Below are 19,426 nucleotides of genomic sequence, written 5' to 3' on the forward strand. Positions count from 1 at the left end.
CCTTGTCCAGATGAGGCACGACAGTGTGGGAAATCAGACTACATGTCCAAATATACCCTCCCACTGATTGAGCATTTTTCTTAAAATGTCAGTAGATTGAGGGTCTGTTCTTTATATGTGCCGCCTCCTCTCTCTCCAGTGTAAATTGCTAAGCTGTGCTGAATACTAACTGGCCTTTTGTACGCTCTCAAGATCAGTGATGCACCAGTGCTGAAGCCTGCAGGTGGTGCCTACCACTCCACTAACCACTCAACTACAACCCGTGATTGCCTGAGTAACTTGTCCCAGAGTTTCCTCTTAACAAGAGTTTTTGGCAGTTTTGTGGTTTTTATATAAGAGCTTCGTGGCCGACGAGGAGTGCAGAATGGTGGCTGAGGATTTGTTATGCAATTCAGGCATTGATGAAAGGGGTGTTCCAGTGAAGTGTAATTTTACTTTTTTCAAAAGAAGATAAATTCACTTTTTGGTTTGTGGAAATGGTGTCTAAGCTTTGATTTTCAGTGGGTGGTTATCTTGGCAGCGGTTGGCCATTTGACCATTTTCGGGTTGGCGTATGTAGGACACTGGTTGTGCTTCTGACCAGGGGCCGACAATCGAAGAAGCTAACAAACTAAGCTAAGTAGCCCCTAGAGCTAGACTGATAAATCAGCTCGGTCAGTGTATCGGTCAGAATGAGCTTCTTGCAGATGTACCTGTGAGGACAGATTAGTAACAGAGAACAGTGCAGAAATGCTGGGTTTAAGGCGTAGTGTCAAAAATGAAGGGATTTGCACCTATAAAGGCTGCACACAGGCAAAAAAAAAAAAAAAAAAAAAAAAGCACTCATCAAGACTGTTGTTTATGCTGTGTGTTTGTGTTAAACATTCACCATCGGCTTTACTTTTTTAAAACTCCCACATATGAGTACCAGCCTCAAAAACTCTGTTTGTTGGTTTGTAGAAGCCTTGGAAAGTGTTAGTCAGTTAACCTGCCTTGTTAATGTCAGCACTAATTCCCAGTAGATGTTAAAAAAGAAAACTTGTGTTTCTACAATTCAGTTATTCCAATTTTGACACAAGTCAGAAAAAAACATCAAGGATATATGTACTGATTTAGTAAAAATAACCTCTGATTTCAGTCTGGATTCAGCTTCTACAGACGATGTTACAAAACTGTGACTTAAGCAATACATTTATTTATTTTTGCTTCATATGAAAAGATTTACAGTAGGAGTGACTTCATAAGTGGAGTGGAGATGTCGAACTGGCAATGGGGGGACTGAACCATGTAAGCATTAGCACCTATAAAGGCTGCACACAGGCAAAAATAAGCACTCATTTCTCAAAAAAATCTAATCGTTTCCAAAGCAGTGCAGCAGTGTTTATGTAACCCCCTGCACATCCAGTTGATCTTTAAAGTCTCCCTCCAGTCAAAAATGTGTTTTCCTTCTTCTTCTTCTTCCTGCAGTTGAATGTTTGAGCTTCACTGTGTAGAGTGATGTATTGTATTTGCAGAGTTTGACATTCGAAGGCTGTTTTCACATTCATTGCTGACAGCATAAATTTTCATTCCTTAAAAAAAAAAATCTATCCGGAACTATTAAATCCCAAAGGAATGGGGAGGGTCATCTGTGCAAGCGTAAGGCAGACGGGGGCTCTGCCAGATTTCATGCACTATTACTGGACAGCAAACATTTGCTGTGTCTCCGACTGGCTGGATTGATTGTGCCCACTGGCTGGATATGGAGGAAGAGGACTGTCTTGTCCTACTTCCTTGATGCTATTGTAATGTCTCACTTTTGTCTCGCAGGACTGGAACTGACAATTAATTTAATTATTGATTAACCTGCCTGTCAAAAAATTGTTAACAATGTTCAATTCAACAATTTCCCAGAGCTCTAAGTGACATCTTCACATCGCTCCTTTTGTCCAACAAACAGTCCAAAACTGAGACTAAAAAGGAGCAAATCCTTATGTTAAGCTGTAACCAGCAAATGTTTGCCATTTTTGCTTGAAAAAATGACTGAAATGATCAATTATCTAGATAGTTGGCAATTCAAAGTGCTATTCTGATCTGGAGACCAGAAGCAAAATAGTCGAAGCCTTGAGCTCCATCTTTTACACTGCCGATATCAACAAATCCACCGTTTACTCCTTCAACTATGACTGGAGCCTTCGATCAATGGAAGGAACTTGGACTGTATGACGTTGGGGATTTATACATTCAGGGTATGTTTGCATCATTTCGGCAGCTTCAGGGGAAATATGGGCTGTCAGAGACCGATTTCTTCAGGTACCTCCAGATTACCCACTTTGTGAAGACCCATCTTCTCAACAGTGCAACACCTGGCAAGCTGGACCGGCATCTGAGAGACTGCGTAGTAGAAAGACATGTCATTTCATTTATATATGATGTGCTGCAAGACTGCACAGACAAGTGGCTAGATAGTAGTGGAAGGAAATCAGAGAGGACATCTGGCATAAAGGTCTGAAATATGTAAATATCTGTTCTTTTAATGCAAAGGCTCTTTGATACGGTCTAAATTTCACGCAGGTAATCTTCCCCCAAATCTCCCCAATTAGTGAGAAATGTGACCAAGCAGAGGCAGACTTACTTCATTAGCACTGCAATATTTTCATTCTTTTCACAGATTTTTAAAGTCCACATAAGACCGGCGCCACTTGTGGTTAAACCGGGCGCATCAGAAAAGTCTAAAAACCTGCAGAGCACACAGTATCATCTCCTGTCTTACAGGCTGTCCTTTGTGCAAAGAAATTTATTCTGTCGTTCAGGAAAAAAAGAGACTTATAAATCCTGGATAACAACACTGACTAATGCCCTCCACCTGGACAGAATCCGACACATCCTTAATGATAGACTGGAGGAATTTGAAAGGATTTGAAGGCCGACGATCTCCTCTGTGGAAGGGACACACAGTTAAGATGCACTGCACAAGCAGCAGTAGTCTTTATCACCTCTAAGTGGCACTGCTCAGGGATGGGAGGGATGGGGGGGTCTGGGTTCTCCAGGTTCTTTCCTTTTTTTACTCCCTTGTATGGTTTGCCCATCTGACAGATTACTGCTGCACACATGCTTCACGATACAAATATTTGAAATGAGTGTGTAGTAGTGTGTTAAGGAAAGTAAACTCATGAAGATATTTGTGATTTTAGAAGTTTCCTTCTAATACAAATATACAATAATAATAATAATAATAATGATAAACATAGTTGCATATCAGAGCATGTTTTTTAGTCAGGATTATGTTGGCATACATTTCTGTACACGAGTGCAGTTTGAATGCACACTTGAATCCACCGTGTTTGTATGTACATATTTTCCCATCGGTATTAATTTAGTTTAATGTGTTTGTACTGTGATAAATCGTAATGTGTAACAGAACAGAAAAAAAGGATCCTGCAAATCTGCAGTGGGATGAGATGGGAAAAAAAAAACCAAGCGGCTTTAAAAAAAAAATAAAAAAATCAACCAAACTAACCCCTACACAAACTAATGAGCGCAAATCAACATGACGAGCAGAGACACAATTGAATTGGATAACATAAATCAAAGGATGATAAAAGACAATAAGAAGAAATGCTGTAACAGCCACAGAACGCGCAAACAATGGGCACGATAAATAAATTAGCCCCGCTTCATAAAATGAAATCATTCTTCACAAAGTGTTATTGAAAGGAGGGTAAAGCCTCCTCTCCTCCCTCTCCGCCTTTGTTCCGTCGCGCCACTTTCATACTTCAGCGATATTGCTCTTTCTGTTTTCACAGGTGGTGCTGAAGATTATCAAGCACTACCAGGAAGAGGGCCAAGGCAGCGAGGTGGTTCAGGGCGTCCTGCTGGGCCTGGTGGTCGATGACCGGCTGGAGATCACCAACTGCTTCCCCTTCCCCCAGCACACCGAGGACGATGCAGACTTTGACGAAGGTAACTGAGAGAAATGTTCTCTTTCTTTCTTTTCTATCAGTCCTCTCCTGCAGGTGGAAAAGTGGACACACACACACACACACACACAGAGACACACACAGACAGTAACATCACAGAGTGGATGGAGTGATGGGGTCAGCTCTGACGATTTCTGGTAAATTTAGATGGTGATAACTCCAAACCTCCACTAAAGATTACTTTTTTTGTCATTTAGCTTCCACTTATTGTGATGATGAATTACACATTTGGGTTAGCAAGTTTTTAATTAGCACTGAGTACTTGAGTTGACGTACCAAGCGGCACTGAAAATATTAAGTCTGAAACTGTTTCGGATGGAGAAACTTTGCAGTCAGTTAGTTAGTATTATTTGATTATGTCCTTGACAGGTGAGCTGAAAAGACGCTCCATCAAACTAATTCATTTAAACAAAAACGCATTAGAAGTACCAACAGAAGCAGCTGGTTCTTGAATCCTCCTGGAATTGGTCCTTGAAATACAACAAAACTGTGTGGCTCAGAACAAAAATTCCTCCAAGCTGAAGGTTGACAGGAAGCAGTATAGTGCATTTCTGAGAGAGAGGCTGAGAATTTCCATTCTTGGCCCGCTAAAGATGCCACAAGCCTCAAAGAAATGACAGACGACTTCGGCTAGACGAGATGATACAATCATATCAACAAGTCACTGAATGCCAGCGTGTGTTTTCTTGGAGGTGTGTGCATAAGATGTCCCCAGGCACAATGTTAAGGACAATGCTGACTTTTAACTAAGCTAACTAGGTGCTGGGTGTCCGACGCTGTCAGTGCCGGGGTTGATGTGTGAGGGCATTGGTGCAGAGATGGAATGGCTCCAATGTTTGGGGTTACAGGTGCGCGGTGCGAACGTGCATGGGGTTTGATTTCGTCTTTATCTGCACACGTGTGCTTTCTCCTTTCACCTCCCGCCAGCTTTCATATCAAAGGATGCCGTGTCCCCTGACCTCAGCCCTTCCCCTATCAAGTCTTGTTGTTACCTTCTCCTTGTTAGCACAACAAGATCCTGCTACAAGCCAGAGGAAGGGATGGGAAGGTGAGCAGTTGTGGAAAATGGAGGAAAGGGAGACAATCCTGCTCTAACAGGCCCCCAACTGCTAACGAGCAACTGTCAGAATTTCTGCAAGGTACACAAGCGCCAGTGGTGGCAAAAGGTCGTTAGTGTCAGGAACACTTTGCTCTGTGAGTGTCACGGCATGTTCTGTTGTTGACTTTTGATGCGCTGGATTTTCCATCTGTCACTCCCTTTAAGTTAACAAGGGCTTCGGTGAGCAGCACCGTGTCGTGAACCCTTGGAAAACTTGGGGAGCTACAACAGAATTCCTCTCAGTTGGGATTTGGATTCAGCAGCAAAACGTGACAGACCTCATATTATCTGTCACTACGGAGCCAAATTGAAAATGGAAATGTGCTGGGAGTCATCTGTGTTGTGTGTGCTGTTTGTTGTTGAAATGGTTTCAAATTGAGAACAGAACAGCATAAAGTAGGAGACTCTGTAGACTACAGAAGGCTCATGTCTCTGCTTGTTAAGTGTGTTTGCAGGAAGGAGTTTATGCTGCTCTCAAGATTTTATCTACTGTGCAAAGTGAATTACACACACACAAGTAAAATTATGGCACAGAAACATGAAAAATGGATTTCATGTCTGTACATTTGGCCATTTTGTTCTCATCCTTCAGCCCGAATTTTCTACCCACGCACACAGCTGACCAGCCAGACCCCCCCCCCATATAGTGTTTCATCTGTGCTGAAGACAGAACAGCAGAGTTTTGTTGAAGTGTGAACTGGACTTTAGAACAATCATGTCTCCATGGAGCACCTGTGGACTTCGTCTTAGAGCAATAATTCTGTCCTTAAGATCCAGAGCTGAATGGTGACACAGTTGATGAGATGGTGATGGGATGCATGTTTCGTTACTTTGGTTGATCACTTCAAACTTTTATTGGCTAAAATCCAAATGCCTCCCATGCTCCCATGTTGATATGCTTCCCAAGTTTTCAGTTTTCAGTAAAATACTGCAGAGAGGCACTACCAGGCTCAGTGTCATCAACCTAATTCCAGTATCTTCAACAATGTTGGGCGGGCGAATGTTGTTGCAAAGAAAACGGTTTTGAATTATTGCCTTAAGAAGAGTTTCAGTCGGGGCCAGTGTGCTTTGTTGCTAGTGCTCTTACTTACTCCTGGAAATGTTTCAATCTGCATTCATTATTCTGTACCATGCTATCTTTTATTGTGCAAGTGGAGGGCCTGAAGTAGGTATGTGATTGGGAAACTTGCCAGGAGAAGGAAGGGTCACACGCGCGCACACACACACACACACACACACACACACACACACACACACTCATGCACTCTTCCGAGCACTGATTGACAACTGGCTGCCCGCGGGCCCACCAAAGCTTCCCGTGCAACCCACTCAATATCAATGATTTCGGAAAATGTATACATACGCTACTCCTCATTAGAAGAGGCCCAGACTGTCCAGAGAGGGATTGCTGATGCTTGCCCATCCCTCGCAATTTGCCAAGAAGTCCATAATTCACCCATTCTACAGAATCAGATTATTCTCCAACTCCACCCTCACTGCTCCGTGGACCCACCATCAAACCGCTCAGCTCCCAGGCTGGCCGTTCCCTGGAGCTGACGGCAGCACTGGTCTGACTACAGGAGGCAACTCCGGAGTTGTCAGAGATTCACTAAGTCTGTCAGATGCAAGAGGCATGACTTGGGTTTATTTTTGTAGGGCAGCTGTTGTACTGAGTCTCAAACTGCGTATTTCTGTTTGCTTCCTGGGTTCCTGGAGGGAGGTTTTTGTTGAGATAAGGATTCATTGGTAGTTGAAGTGGGTTTTTTGCGTTGAGCAGTAACTACCCCCTTGGAGGAGGTGTGAGGGGATTTTCTCGTTGAGTATCTGGTTATTGTTAAGGATTTTCCATGTTTTTAGTCTGTTCACACTGATATAGGATAATAAAATAACATTAACATACATTTTTGTAAGAAAGTGAAAATATTAAACAATAATAGGAAAATTAGTCCGGCCCCCACAGTGTCTGCTTTGAAAAATTCTGGCCCTTGGACAAATGTGGTTGAGGACCCCTGGCTTAGAGACACATGGGAATATTTGGTCAAAATGTCAGTGACGATGGAGTCCTAAATCTGGCTATTGAACTGACTTCCTGATAAATATCAATTAATCATTAAACTCTAGATAAAGCCTGAGATTCAGGTCTAGAAAGACTCAGCAGAGCGGCACACACACTCTCCTCCAGTCAGGCACCCTAGACACGTTTAGCTTCCGTGGTCTGCACAAGTATATATATCTGTGTGCGTGCGCGTGTACGAACCTGAATCATCCTACACTGACTCACTGCCTGCTAGAGGCCTCTCACGGCAGAAATACCCCAACAATCTATCTCGAAAGGAAAGATGGACAGGATTGGCATCTATGTGATTGTGTGTGTGTTTTTTCTCTCTTTTTTTTTTAGTGTGGGTGTGCGTGCGTGTGTTTTAGAGCAAGCATATCTGTGTGTGTCTGCTATGCTGCTTTTTCATCAACAGGTGCCAGTGTGGAGCTGCACTTGCAGGACAGCCAGTGGCAGCAAATGTGACCAATATGAGTGAGAAAAGATAGAGAAAGAGAGTAATTGAGCGGGCGCAGCAGAATCGGCCCCAGATAAAACCTTGGCTGAACCCCAACCCTCCTATTTCCCATGTCCTTGCATACTATGTCCTTGTATCACTGACAAAATGTATGGAAGGAGATGTGCAGAACTGCAGGCACTCGAGGCACACGTAGAATATTAATAATGTGCTTTGGGCCTCTTGGTTTGTTTTGATATCAGTGATAATACAAAGAGGTACTGTAATCTGGCACAGAGCTTGTTAGGGACAGCTGCATATGGCATAATTTACATCATACTTGGAAAGAACGTGAATGTGACCCTCCCCTGACACACGCACAAAAACACATCCTCCACTTTTACCGATTCAGGAGAGCTGTTGACCGACCATCGGAGGAGAAACTGTAGTAACGTAACATTTTCACCTTTATTTGTCATACTGCTGAATGAATTGACACAGTAATGATCGGACCTTTGGCCCACTGATGAATGTATTGCAATATTTGTACACTCGCGGTATTACAAACTGGCTGTCTGACTCAGTAAATGCTCTATGAAGGTACTGCGAAGGCAAACCGAACATTTTCTACTGCTGCAGCCTCACATAAAAGCATTTAACTGGCAAAACACAACTTGACTTTAATTATGAAGTAGTCACAGCAAAAGCAATGCATGTCAGTGAGTTTGGCACTTACCGCTAGCATTGATCAGAAATGCATTTACGAAACAAAACAGCAGCCATTTTCAGCATACTTTTGACAGCCGATCAGTTTGAAATCTATATGAGCCACATTGAGCTGGTAGATGAAGAGCTGCAGATGACAGGCTGCACACCTCCAACTTAACAGCAAGGGAGCAAACTCCTTTCAGCCCCGCTGCGTCCTGCTGTTCTCAGACATGTCGTGTGCAGCATTAAATCAGATCACTGTCGCTCACATAATGATGGAAAAAGGCCAATTATTGCCTGGCTTCTTTATTAAAAAGACAATAGTTTATGTTGCTGCCCATCAGAATTATGTTTACTGTTATCACCTCTAACTACGGGTGTCGTCAAATCAGCCATGACTGAAATCACCACTTACCCATTGAATTTTGAGTGAGGGTGGTACTAGTCCCGGAGAGCCAACACCTCACAGCTTTCAGCTCATTGTTTCAGTATTTGGTGTCTGTTTATTGAAAATGTCACTGTCCTTCCAGGTTTTGACACTGTGTGGGTGTTTATTTTTTCTGGTTTCATCGTTGCGTGTTCTGTCTTGCACCTATCTGTTCCGATACAGGTTTGCCAAGTTTTATTTTCAATAATTTATAGTCTCAGCAACCTGCTATCATAAAAACAAAAACTGTGGGCAGTAGTCTTGAGCGGTCCAGTAGCATAGAAATGATGAAAGTGAAGTAAATGGCTGGAGGAGAGGAGCCCAACATCGAGCTAGCCGCCAGCTAGCCAAAAAACAAGTAAAAGGGTAAATTAAAACAACTCGGCTGTAAATCACAACACTTGAAACAGTGAATTTTAACTTTTTAAGCTGCTTCTAATCTCAAGGTTAGCTCTTCTATATATTTCTGTGATTTGTTTTGGTTCGATCTGACCCGGGGTGACTGAAGGTACTAAATAGGTGAATGCTACATAAAACTCGCCAAAGTGTTTAAGTCAGTTGGTTAAACAACTGATGGAGTGTGGCTCAGTGCAATTCACGGGCTTATAAAGCATGATTGGGTTGCCTGTTTGACTCGTAAATAGGGATTATATCAAACTAACCGTTGCTCAGTGCCACTTTTGGCAAGTCTGTTTGATATTCAACCCATGTCACTAGTCTCCAGCAGCAGCAGGAGGAGGTATCCTGAAGGTAGAACAAAATTAGCCTGCTCTTTCTCTCCCTTCACCCTCCACTACTTCCCTACCTTCCTCCTCTCCCTTTTCCCCTCCTTTTTTCCTCTAACCCACTGCAGGTGAGAGAGCTGCCTCCACCCTTCTCTCCAACAGCAATCACTGACTCACTGCTTCCCTTCCTTCAGTACTCTTCCTCATCCCTTCTTTTATCGTTCTTTTCCTTCATTCTGCACCACATCGTTCGTATCCACACCCATCTACCTCCGAATCCTCCTTCCTTCCCTGCCGTAACCATAGGAGGATTAAAAGGCAACATACTGTTAGATGGAAACAATGTGAGCTCCCAGCTAATGTCCTAGAGTAATTATATCCCTGAGATGAACGTCCGTTTTATGAAAATTGTGTACTTAAATGGCCAGGAATGGCTTTCCATTTTCTTTCGGGGAAGAAAGCAGTGTACTGATGGCCGTGCCAAGACATTTGAATATTTGGATTAGTTACTGTACCTCTGCTTTGAGGGAAGCTAGAGTGAAGGTAACCACACTGACTAAATAAATGGACGGCATGCTCTTGAAATTTCGGCAAAACATTTGAACTTTTGAGGCAGTCAGGCAGCAGTGTTTTTATTTTTCATTAGAGGCTTTTAAATTCATCTTGCATGTATACTTTGACTTAGATATTGACTACATATAAGTAATGCACATATACTTATGTGTACGTGTGTGTTTGGGTTTTTTGCCCTTGAAATTATCTTTTTTTTTTTTTTTTAACTGAACAGCACTTCCTTCTGGCTATCCTGCTTCCCCATGCCAGGCTGCTCCCTCTCTGCCCAACACAGGTGGTAGGGGCTGCCAGGCACCCTGTCTGGGCTCGGATCATGCTTCACATTGGCCCAGAAGATGGGAACAGTTGTCACACTGGTGAAACAAACAGGGTTTAAGGGTGCTTGTTTTGCAATGTGTTCAGATTTTGAGATGCGTGCATGTGTGTGTGTGTGTGTGTGTGTGTGTGTGTGTGTGTGTGTGTGTGTGTGTGTGTGTGTGTGTGTGTGTGTTTGCGAGTGTGTGTGTGTGTGGGTGGGCCCCTTAGACAGCACTGGGTGGTCTTTTATTGGCCAAGATGTGTTTGATTTGGACATTTGACGTGACAGCATATAACAAGGTTGTAGCTATTCCAGTCCTAACAAGACACTTAATTAAAGAGAGCGTGGAAAGTTGCTCTTGATGTATAAACAACCTGTAGTCATTAATGAGGTTGATTTTGCTGATTGGCACCCTCTTTTCAGTTTGTTATTTGTTGTTTATGTCACTCCTGCTGCCACTGAATTACTCAGCAAACCAATTAGCCGCACAACTTCAGGATGAAGTGAATATGATTGGGCTGTGAGACAGAGAAAATGCATCCCTGTAAGGGAAACCTAGAGAATCTAGAGAAATCTAGAGAGACTGGAGGACAAGAGAAAGCCTCCACAAATCTCTGTTTTCATGGACTTTCTTAAAATGGTTTTAGTATCATAAACACATTTGTGACTTATTGGTGAATATATTAGCAATATGCTAATATTCGCTGTCATTTACACATTTATTGATTTCATCAGTGTCTTACATGCACATTGAGCCCTAACAGATTTTCAGTTTAATTCAAGTCTGGGGAAAGATTATTGTTCATTTTGAGGCATATTTAGGATTGCTGTTTTGGTGCAGCGTCCAGTTTTGTTTCAGCCTCTGTTTCTTCGCCATTGGCTTCTAGGACTTGTTAGTCCATCTTTCAAAACAAGCCCCTCTCAGAATAATCAACCTTTCTCAAAGCAGACGTTTGACTTGTGAAACACAGGAATAACTAATAACATTAATCACGGCTGCATTCCATTTATAGCTTTTTCAGGTCCAAGACCCTGCAGTTGTGTACTGGAACCCAAATGGAACAGAGTAATTGTTAATGTTACTAGTTACACCTGTGCTTTTCATGCTGTGACAAGTCCAAATGTGTGCCGTGAGTAAGGCCTGTGCCTTATACGCCTCTGGCTGCCACATACAGTAACTCCAAAGCATAATGCATCCACGCCAATGTTTAACGCTTTACAAGGTGTTCTTTCCTCCCCAGATACTTCACTCTTTTTTTGCCAGCCTTATATTTTGTGATTGTGTCCAAAAAGTTCAATTTTTCTTTCATCAGTTTGAAGCACTTTGCTCCAGAAGGCCTCTGCTTGATCCAAGTGTTGTGTTGCATACTGAAGGCAAGGATGACTTCTGATGGTGCTACAATGAAGATGATGTTAGCACAAGCAGCACAGTACTCGGAGCAAACGGCAACCGGCCGAAAATGTTTAAATATACATTATATGCAATAACAATATTTATCACAGCATTCAAATATCTAATATAATCTCCTCTGTCCTGTTGAAATGCTCTCATTTTCCTCATAGTGAAAACGGCTGTATGGCAGTAAAATACGTGGCCTCCTGATATCGCTATCTTATTTCACAACTCTGCTGACTGTGTCAGATGCCACCATGAATGTGGTGCAGGGGATCAACTCGAGCCAATAACACAAAGGTTCAGCTTGATCAAGCCAAAATGTGTGACAGTAACAAGTGTCAGGCAGCTGAAGCAGCCCCCTCAATTGACAGACAAAATAACACTTTCAGGGAGCTGAGCGCCCGTTCTTTCTGTGATTCTCATACCACTGCTTGTTTTCACTCATCTGTTCAATAGTGCCCGGTATTGGCTCTGTGAAATGATCAAATTCAGTGATTAACCACCAAGTGCAATGAAAACAGACGCATCTGAAGTACTGTTAAATCTTTCTTTTGTTATTCCTCGCTCTGCTCTGAGACAACAGGCATGGCCTGTTATGTTAGGAAACACAAAAGCAATTTTCTGAGAAAAAAGTTCACTTCATAACTGAAGATTAAATACAAATTGAACATTTGCACTTTTTAATCTTTTTAAAGACGTGAGTTTATGATGCAGCATTTAGCAGACACATTCCACCAGCCCGGCTATGCTAGTTGGCTAGCATTTGCTAGCTAAGCAAATTACTAATGTCTAAGCTACTGCACAATGTCCTGCTCTTCTCCCAGCCCGCCTGTTTTCCAGACATTTACTGAATTTTTTCCTTGTGAGAAATACTAAAATATGATAAGATAGCAGGTTTAGTATTAGACCATTGCTTAACATCCATTTTAGGCAGCAAACTTAGCTTGCTAGCTTACAAACATTAGCTACCAAGTCCACTGAGTCCTGCTGCTATCTGCCTCATATATGTGTTATGTAAACACAGCTCTCTCTTTCTCTCTCTCTCTCTCTCTCTTTCTCTTTCTCTCTCTCTCGTTTTTTTTTTTTTTTTTTTGTCGTCCATATCATAGTGTCAGTAGGACCCTGATGGAGGAAAACAGAGCGCTTGGTGCAGGGAACTCACATACAGCGCTGTAGAAATCTTCGCCTCTGCTTTGACTGCGGGCAGGAAAACTGTAGCATCTGCCTCGGATTCTTTTGGCTTTTCTCCATCTATCATATTCTCCTCCTGAGATTGTAGGTGATTGCAGCCTCCTCGCCTTCCCTTTACCCTCGCTTCACTTCATTTTCTTATGGCCAATTTGGTCCGCAACAGGTGTTTTCATTATTTATAGGCTACCTGCCTGATGTCAGAGAAGCCAGATTTGAAATGGACTCTATACCAGGCGAAACTATACTTGGCCAAGAGTTAACTTGCTCCAGCAGAGTTATGGATAATTCATAGGCGGCCATTAATATACTGTATGTCGAGAACCACCATTACTGACTTTAAATTTGTGCGTGTACATGTATCTTTTCCAACTGGTTTGCCCGAATATTTGGCTAAAATATTTATGAAAGTTGTTGGCCAGTGTCCACTGGAGGGGATGTTTGGGAAAAACAAATTAAAAATAAAATCTTAATCTTCTTAAACCAAGGCAAAGCAATGGATGTGAAAACACAAACAGAACTAATTAAAGCTAATTACATCAGCATTTTCCTCTAGTAGAGTGTGCGAGGTTAGTCCTTGGTTTTTTTGAACTTTAATTGTTGTCTGTGGCAGACATTTTCATGGTGGGTTAATTGAAGTCAGGGGGATTAAAAATGCCTCTGCCATGATCTCTCCATTCCTCGCTGTAAATACACTATTCAGTATGCAGTGGGGCGTGCGTGTGTGCGTGTTAAGTAAAAACTTAGCCCCCTCCTCTTCTAATAAGGTCTTCCTTGGGGTTAGACCTTCAATAGATCACTCTACCTGCCCCAAATGGGAAATTGATTTCCTCCGTTTTTCCTTGCTCTCCCTCAGTGAGGCTAATTAGAAATCACTGGACAGCCCACCTTCAGCGGAAATATAGAAACATCAGAGATATAATGTGAACTGTCATGTGTTCGGATTGTGGGTGGCATCTTCGTTGAACCCTAGCTCTAAAAAATATTTCACTGATGGCTCGTTGTCCCCAGTCTCTCACCTTTCCTCCCCCCCATCTCTGTCTCTCTATCAGAACTCTGTCTCTCTCTCACTCTAGTGGAGATCTGAGAGCGGCTGTTAGCAGCGAGCCGGGGCTGTATCTGCTTTTGAATGCTCACCCAGCGTTATAAATCAAGAGTGTGGGTCCCCCGGGTGCCGTCACCATCGCCATCAGTTCCACTGTTTTATTCATCCGCTCCTTTGTCTCGTCATGATTCTGGCCCACATTAAATTGTGTGTGTGGGGTTGGGTGGGTGGGGGGTTGGTTGTCATAATGTATTACCGCAGACTGCTGCTAATCCAGGTGGGCTGTTGGGAGTAGGGGGGTGGGTGAAAGGTAAGGAGCAGAGAAGGATGAGAGAAATAAAAGGGTCGGGGATGGCGAGAGAGGGGACAGGAGCCTTGAGGTGTGGGGATGGGGAGGTGGAAAACAGAGAAAGTTGTGGGGCGAAATGAGAGCAACCAAGGAGAGTTTGAGGGTATAAAGGAAAAACTCAGGGGACAAGCAGAAGATGGACAGAGAGGTAAACAGCTATGAGAGAGATGCTGGGGCACGAAACACTCAGCAGAAGATGGAGCGGGATGGCGAAGAAGAAAATTCCAATGAATGGAGAGCTGCAGACAAGACAGAAGGTCAAAAACCATTTTCATAACTAGCGATGGTCACGATACAGGAATGAACAAATAACCGAGAGACTGGGGGCGACCGCTAAACACCAATAGGTGGTCAGTACTGTAGGGGCTTACGCAGTTCCTCCTTTAACCTCGCAGCTGCGTGTCCTTTGACTTTCTATGACTTTCCATCAAAGAACTAGATATTTTCTAACCCAGTTGCTCATATTTTATACAAGTGATTCAACTGTTTTATGCCCATTCAAACCTTGGAAGTGCTCCAACTGGAAGTGGGCTAACACTATGCAGAAAATGAACAGGACTTTTACTCGTGGAAGCCTGAATGCCTGAAATATCTCCTTCCATTTCTCTCTTGGGCTGTGTTAATCACTGATTAGTCCTATGTTTACTCAGCCAAGTCTGACGGTTGTACAGTTTTTTACGTAGGTGAGGCCCCGTGGGACATGGATGAGACAAATTGTGTGAGTGGCTCCGCAATTAATTGTCCATGTGTAGATACTGAGGCCCGTAAGGGAGAGGCTGAAGGACGTACACCTGTGAGTACATGCATTGAGTCTATATGGCTGCAGTAGCTCTTTAAAATGTTGAACTGGATTATGAAATGGTAGAAAGCTACCGCACTTGAGACCTTTGCTCAGGTGCTCGGCAGCAGCATTTTGAACCACTTGTAAGCGGCTCAGGGATGTCTTGCTCACACAGGTGAAAAAGGCCTTGGTTGAGATGGGAGGAGGTAAACGCACTTATAATCATCTCCGTCTCAGCTATGCACACAGTGGGCCTGAGTTTAGCAACATTTCTTGGCTGGTTTGAAACAGGAGTGAACCAATCAATTTACATGCTGGTCAAGACTCAAAGCCCGTGGAAACCCCGAGATTACAGAAAGTAGGTTTAACAGAAGAGGATAAAGAGCCAAGACTATCCATCGCCTGTGGGACAACGCCACCAGGGGCTGAAATAAGAACTTCTGTTTTGTCAGTATTTAGCTGTAGACAATTATCTGCCGTCCGATCTTTTACAGAGTTGAGGAAATTCAGTCGAACAAACAGTTTTGAACATTATTTAAACATTTCAGTTTGGGATCCGTCTCACTTACGCGCCAATGTTTTTGAGCTTTTTTAAAAATTCCTTTTGCCGTCTTTCACGCGTGTCCCATGTGCACCAATGTCTAATTTGAATGTTATGTTGGCATTTACGAAAAGTAAAACTGGCATCTTCAGTCTTTTTGGGGCCTTTATATCCACTAAATATGACAGTAGGTTTAAAGGCGCTGCAGAAGTGTGGTACCCTTCATACTAAACATGCACTGTCAGCACTTCCTCTTACTCGCATACACGCTGTTAAAGGAACATCGACAAGCTGATCAAATGGAACTCTTTTCCCCTTTTCTCTCCTGTTCTAAAAGATAAACCTGGATATGTGCACATGAGAGCCAACAAACAGGCACACACCACCGTATCCCCTTCCGCATCGCCCCCCCATTCCCACTGTAAAAACAAAGCCTGTGACAAGCAGCCCCATCAAATGTGCATATGGTGAACTCGTCAGTGTGTTATGCACACAAAGCGGATGCTTCACCGTGCTCTCACTCTTTCCCGTGCACCAGTGCATCACTGTGTGTGTTTTTTATGCCTGTCTGCGGCCTCGCCTGTGTGTGTTTATGTGTGCGTGTGTAAGGTAGGCATACTCTCCGCAGGGCTTGCTTAACTAAGATTAATTGTACCTAATCCACTGTGCCAGGTGGAACATGGACCACGGTGGGTGCGCTCACACAAACACACAGATGCACTCACAAATAGGCACACACATCCCATTATAGCAGGCGCTGCTGAAAATTAGCCTCGTACCTCTCCTGACGCCCCGGACCAGACCACAACTCGATACCACCATTTACTTCCCGACAACTGGCACATTCATCACCGCTCCCTCCGTCCGACAGACAAACACATGGTCGGACAAAGTGGCACGACAGAGGGACAAGCTATCTGCTCCCTCATATCAGCAGCAGCTGACCTTGACAATATGTAGAAAGAACGTGTTTGTCCTCTTTTCTCTTCAGAGGAGGAGGAGGGAGAAAATGTGCTTCAACTTAATGCCTTTGATGGTATCCAAGATGCAGCATGTCTGCTGGAACACGTCAGTTTCAGTGAATTAGTGGAAGTGAGTCGAGGTCAGCAAAAAGCTCGCTGAGCAGGGCGGTAAGGGGATCGTAATAATTAGCAGCAGAAATGAATTAGTGATTTTTGATTAATGCATTGTGAGTATATTCATCTGTGGAGTGGAGTGGAGCTTATTAGCATGCTGTTGAGAAATGCTGATTGTCCTGTCAGGTTGCACCTCTCCTGACTGACAGTGCCTTTAAAGGCTGCCGTAAACGAATGCAACGTGCCAGAAACGATGATGTGAAATTAAAATATGGTCAAGATAAAGCCTCGGAGTCATATTCTGACAGTAAACCGTAGCCAGCTTCCTTCATGCTAAACATTTTACTTTTATCATTTTAGTACGAAAATGACACCAGAAGCATCATTTGATCGTTATCGCTGTTCATCGATATGAAAACTGTCTCGGCCATCTGTTTGTTCATATTACAGTCTTATCAAGGGCATGGCTTCCTCTGCACATACTGAACCCGGCAGATCAGTTGTCATGTCACAGGTCAGCCTTCCCGTGTGTTATCTCTGACTCTCTCTCACACACACACGCACACACACACGTAGTCGTGTGCTCGCTTAAGAAATTGCATTCACAGATGAAAGACACTCCTCCTCCCTCTCCGTCTACCTTCACTCCCTCTCCTCTCCTCACCTCTCTATTTCTGTCTCTCATGTGTGTCATAATGATGTTGAGGGGTAGTCCTCATTAATCTTGTGGCTGTGTTTTCATGCACATGCCGTATCTGCACCACCACACCCCAACCCTCTTCTTTCCCTCCTCTGATGTTCGTACTCATTGCTGCGAGATAAACTCAAGTGCTCCTTCATCAGCACCACCCGTCACGTTTTCAGACATGTTCATTTGAATGGATTATAAACTGAATCATATTTAACACTAATTAATCACATCACAGAGGATATTCTTACAGGATTTTTTCATGCCACTGAACTAACAGTGTTTAGGCTGGTTTGCATTCGTACCACCACATACAGTGGCAGAAGCTGATGTTTCAAACATTTATCCATTACTTTTAGCTATTTCAGCCTTTTATCTATTACTTTGAGCTGTTTCAAACATTTATCCTTTACTTTTCGCTGACTATATCAATCATTTACGTGTTTAAACCATTTATCCATTGCTTTTAGCTTTTTTAACCGCTCTTTCATTACTTTAGGCAAACCTTTTTCGTTTTTTATCAGTTACGTTTATCTATTTCAGCTGTCTATCCATTTTCTTTGAATAGCTATTTGAACTATTTATTCATAATGTTTAATCTTCAATTTCAACCTTCCTTTAACTTCTTTAGACTCTTTAGACACGACACATACAGTTTAAGTGTTACAGCTGAACCACTGGTCCGTGCTGTGATTGATAAGTGGTTCAGTTGTTAATGTTATTTTCTCAGTTTTTAGGGGGAAAGGGTTTCGTATTTTGTGTGCATGGTTATTTTTCAGCTTTTCATCATTCAGGGTCTCTTTATGATCAGCTGCAGCAAGCGCCTGAAAGCTGTCATTGTGCTCTATACCTGCTTAAGGACAGCTGCTAAGTCAGCCCTTTATACAACCATGTGTGCTTGTGCGCGTGTGTGCACGTGTGTGTGTGTGTGTGTGTCTGCTGGCTGGAAGTGATTTTTTTTTTTCTAAGACAAAGAGCGAGAGAGACAGGAATGGAGATTGAGAACAAATGAAAGAAATCAATGAAAGGCTGATATAGGTAGCACTTATGAGCTCACTCAAGGGCAATGTCTGTTAGCTCAAGGCCCAATTGGCGTTTTGCATTGTCGCAGTGGGACAAAAGATGTCCTCACTAATGAGACACATTCAGAACCCGGCTAGTTGTTGAGGGTTTTGTCTTCAGTGGCAGTTAATGAGGGAAATACGATTTTCAGCCACTTTTGTCAGCGCCTTTATCTGTTGCACATGAGCAGCGTGAAGTGGGAATATATAAGCCTATTTGAGAGTTCTGTCTCAGCCGTACACTTTTTTTTAAAACATTTCACCTCAAGGGTGCAGGGCACAGACATTGCTGTGCATTTCCAGATGTCAGATCTCAAGTGTCCTTGAGAATAATGTCCCGTTTTTTTTCCTTTCCATTCATGGCGGAGACATTTTTTCACTCTCCAGCTTGATTATATTTCGGTTCACGAGGAAAGAGCTTTCCCCTCAAAAATGAATGATATGTCCCCTCAGATATGAATTATATTGACCCACAAATGTACAGGGCATCAATGAAACACTGGGTCTTCAGGAGCTGAGGGCTCTACAGTTCACCAGTGATTTGTAATGTGATGAACGGACACAGACGAAGAGAAAAGTGCATTACTATCATCAGGTATTCTCTGCTCCTGTTGAGGTATTTCAGAGGAGCAACAAGGTTAAAAGGATGGGTAAACAGTGCAGCAGCAGTGCAACAAGGCAGAACAGGTAGCTGGTGTCAAGGCCTTCAAACTCTGAGATTCACTTTGTTCTCCACAATAGACAGTAGCAGATGTGATTTTTTTCCTTTTATTTTGTATATGGGGTAAAGTCAAGCCAGGTGTATTTATAGAATGCTTTAAAGGATCGTCACAAAGGCTTTTAAAGAAAATAGAGGATACAAACGGTGAAACAGGGATCTGTTTTTACATCACAAAGAAGCTCAGAGTTTGTGTCGAGAAGTAAATGAAAGTCAGAGTGCACGGTGGGTTGGCGGCTGTGTTGAACGAACGGGTCAAGAGAGTGGACTCATTAAATTAGGGTTGGTGTGTTGAGTCCTGAGGGTGAGATGGAAAAAATGGA

General features: G+C 43.0%; 1 protein-coding gene across 1 annotated transcript in view; it reads left to right on the forward strand.

Annotated features, from left to right (window-relative positions):
* The window catches only part of LOC143325138 (eukaryotic translation initiation factor 3 subunit H), a 51,173-nt gene that overhangs the window by 5,473 nt on the left and 26,274 nt on the right, over positions 1-19,426 (forward strand). The window contains exon 2 of the mRNA XM_076738052.1: positions 3,765-3,921. Coding sequence (XP_076594167.1) covers positions 3,765-3,921 — 157 coding nt within the window. The remainder of the gene's footprint in view (positions 1-3,764; positions 3,922-19,426) is intronic.

The sequence above is a fragment of the Chaetodon auriga genome, chromosome 8 (genome assembly GCF_051107435.1).
Source record: "Chaetodon auriga isolate fChaAug3 chromosome 8, fChaAug3.hap1, whole genome shotgun sequence".
NCBI lineage: Eukaryota > Metazoa > Chordata > Actinopteri > Chaetodontiformes > Chaetodontidae > Chaetodon > Chaetodon auriga.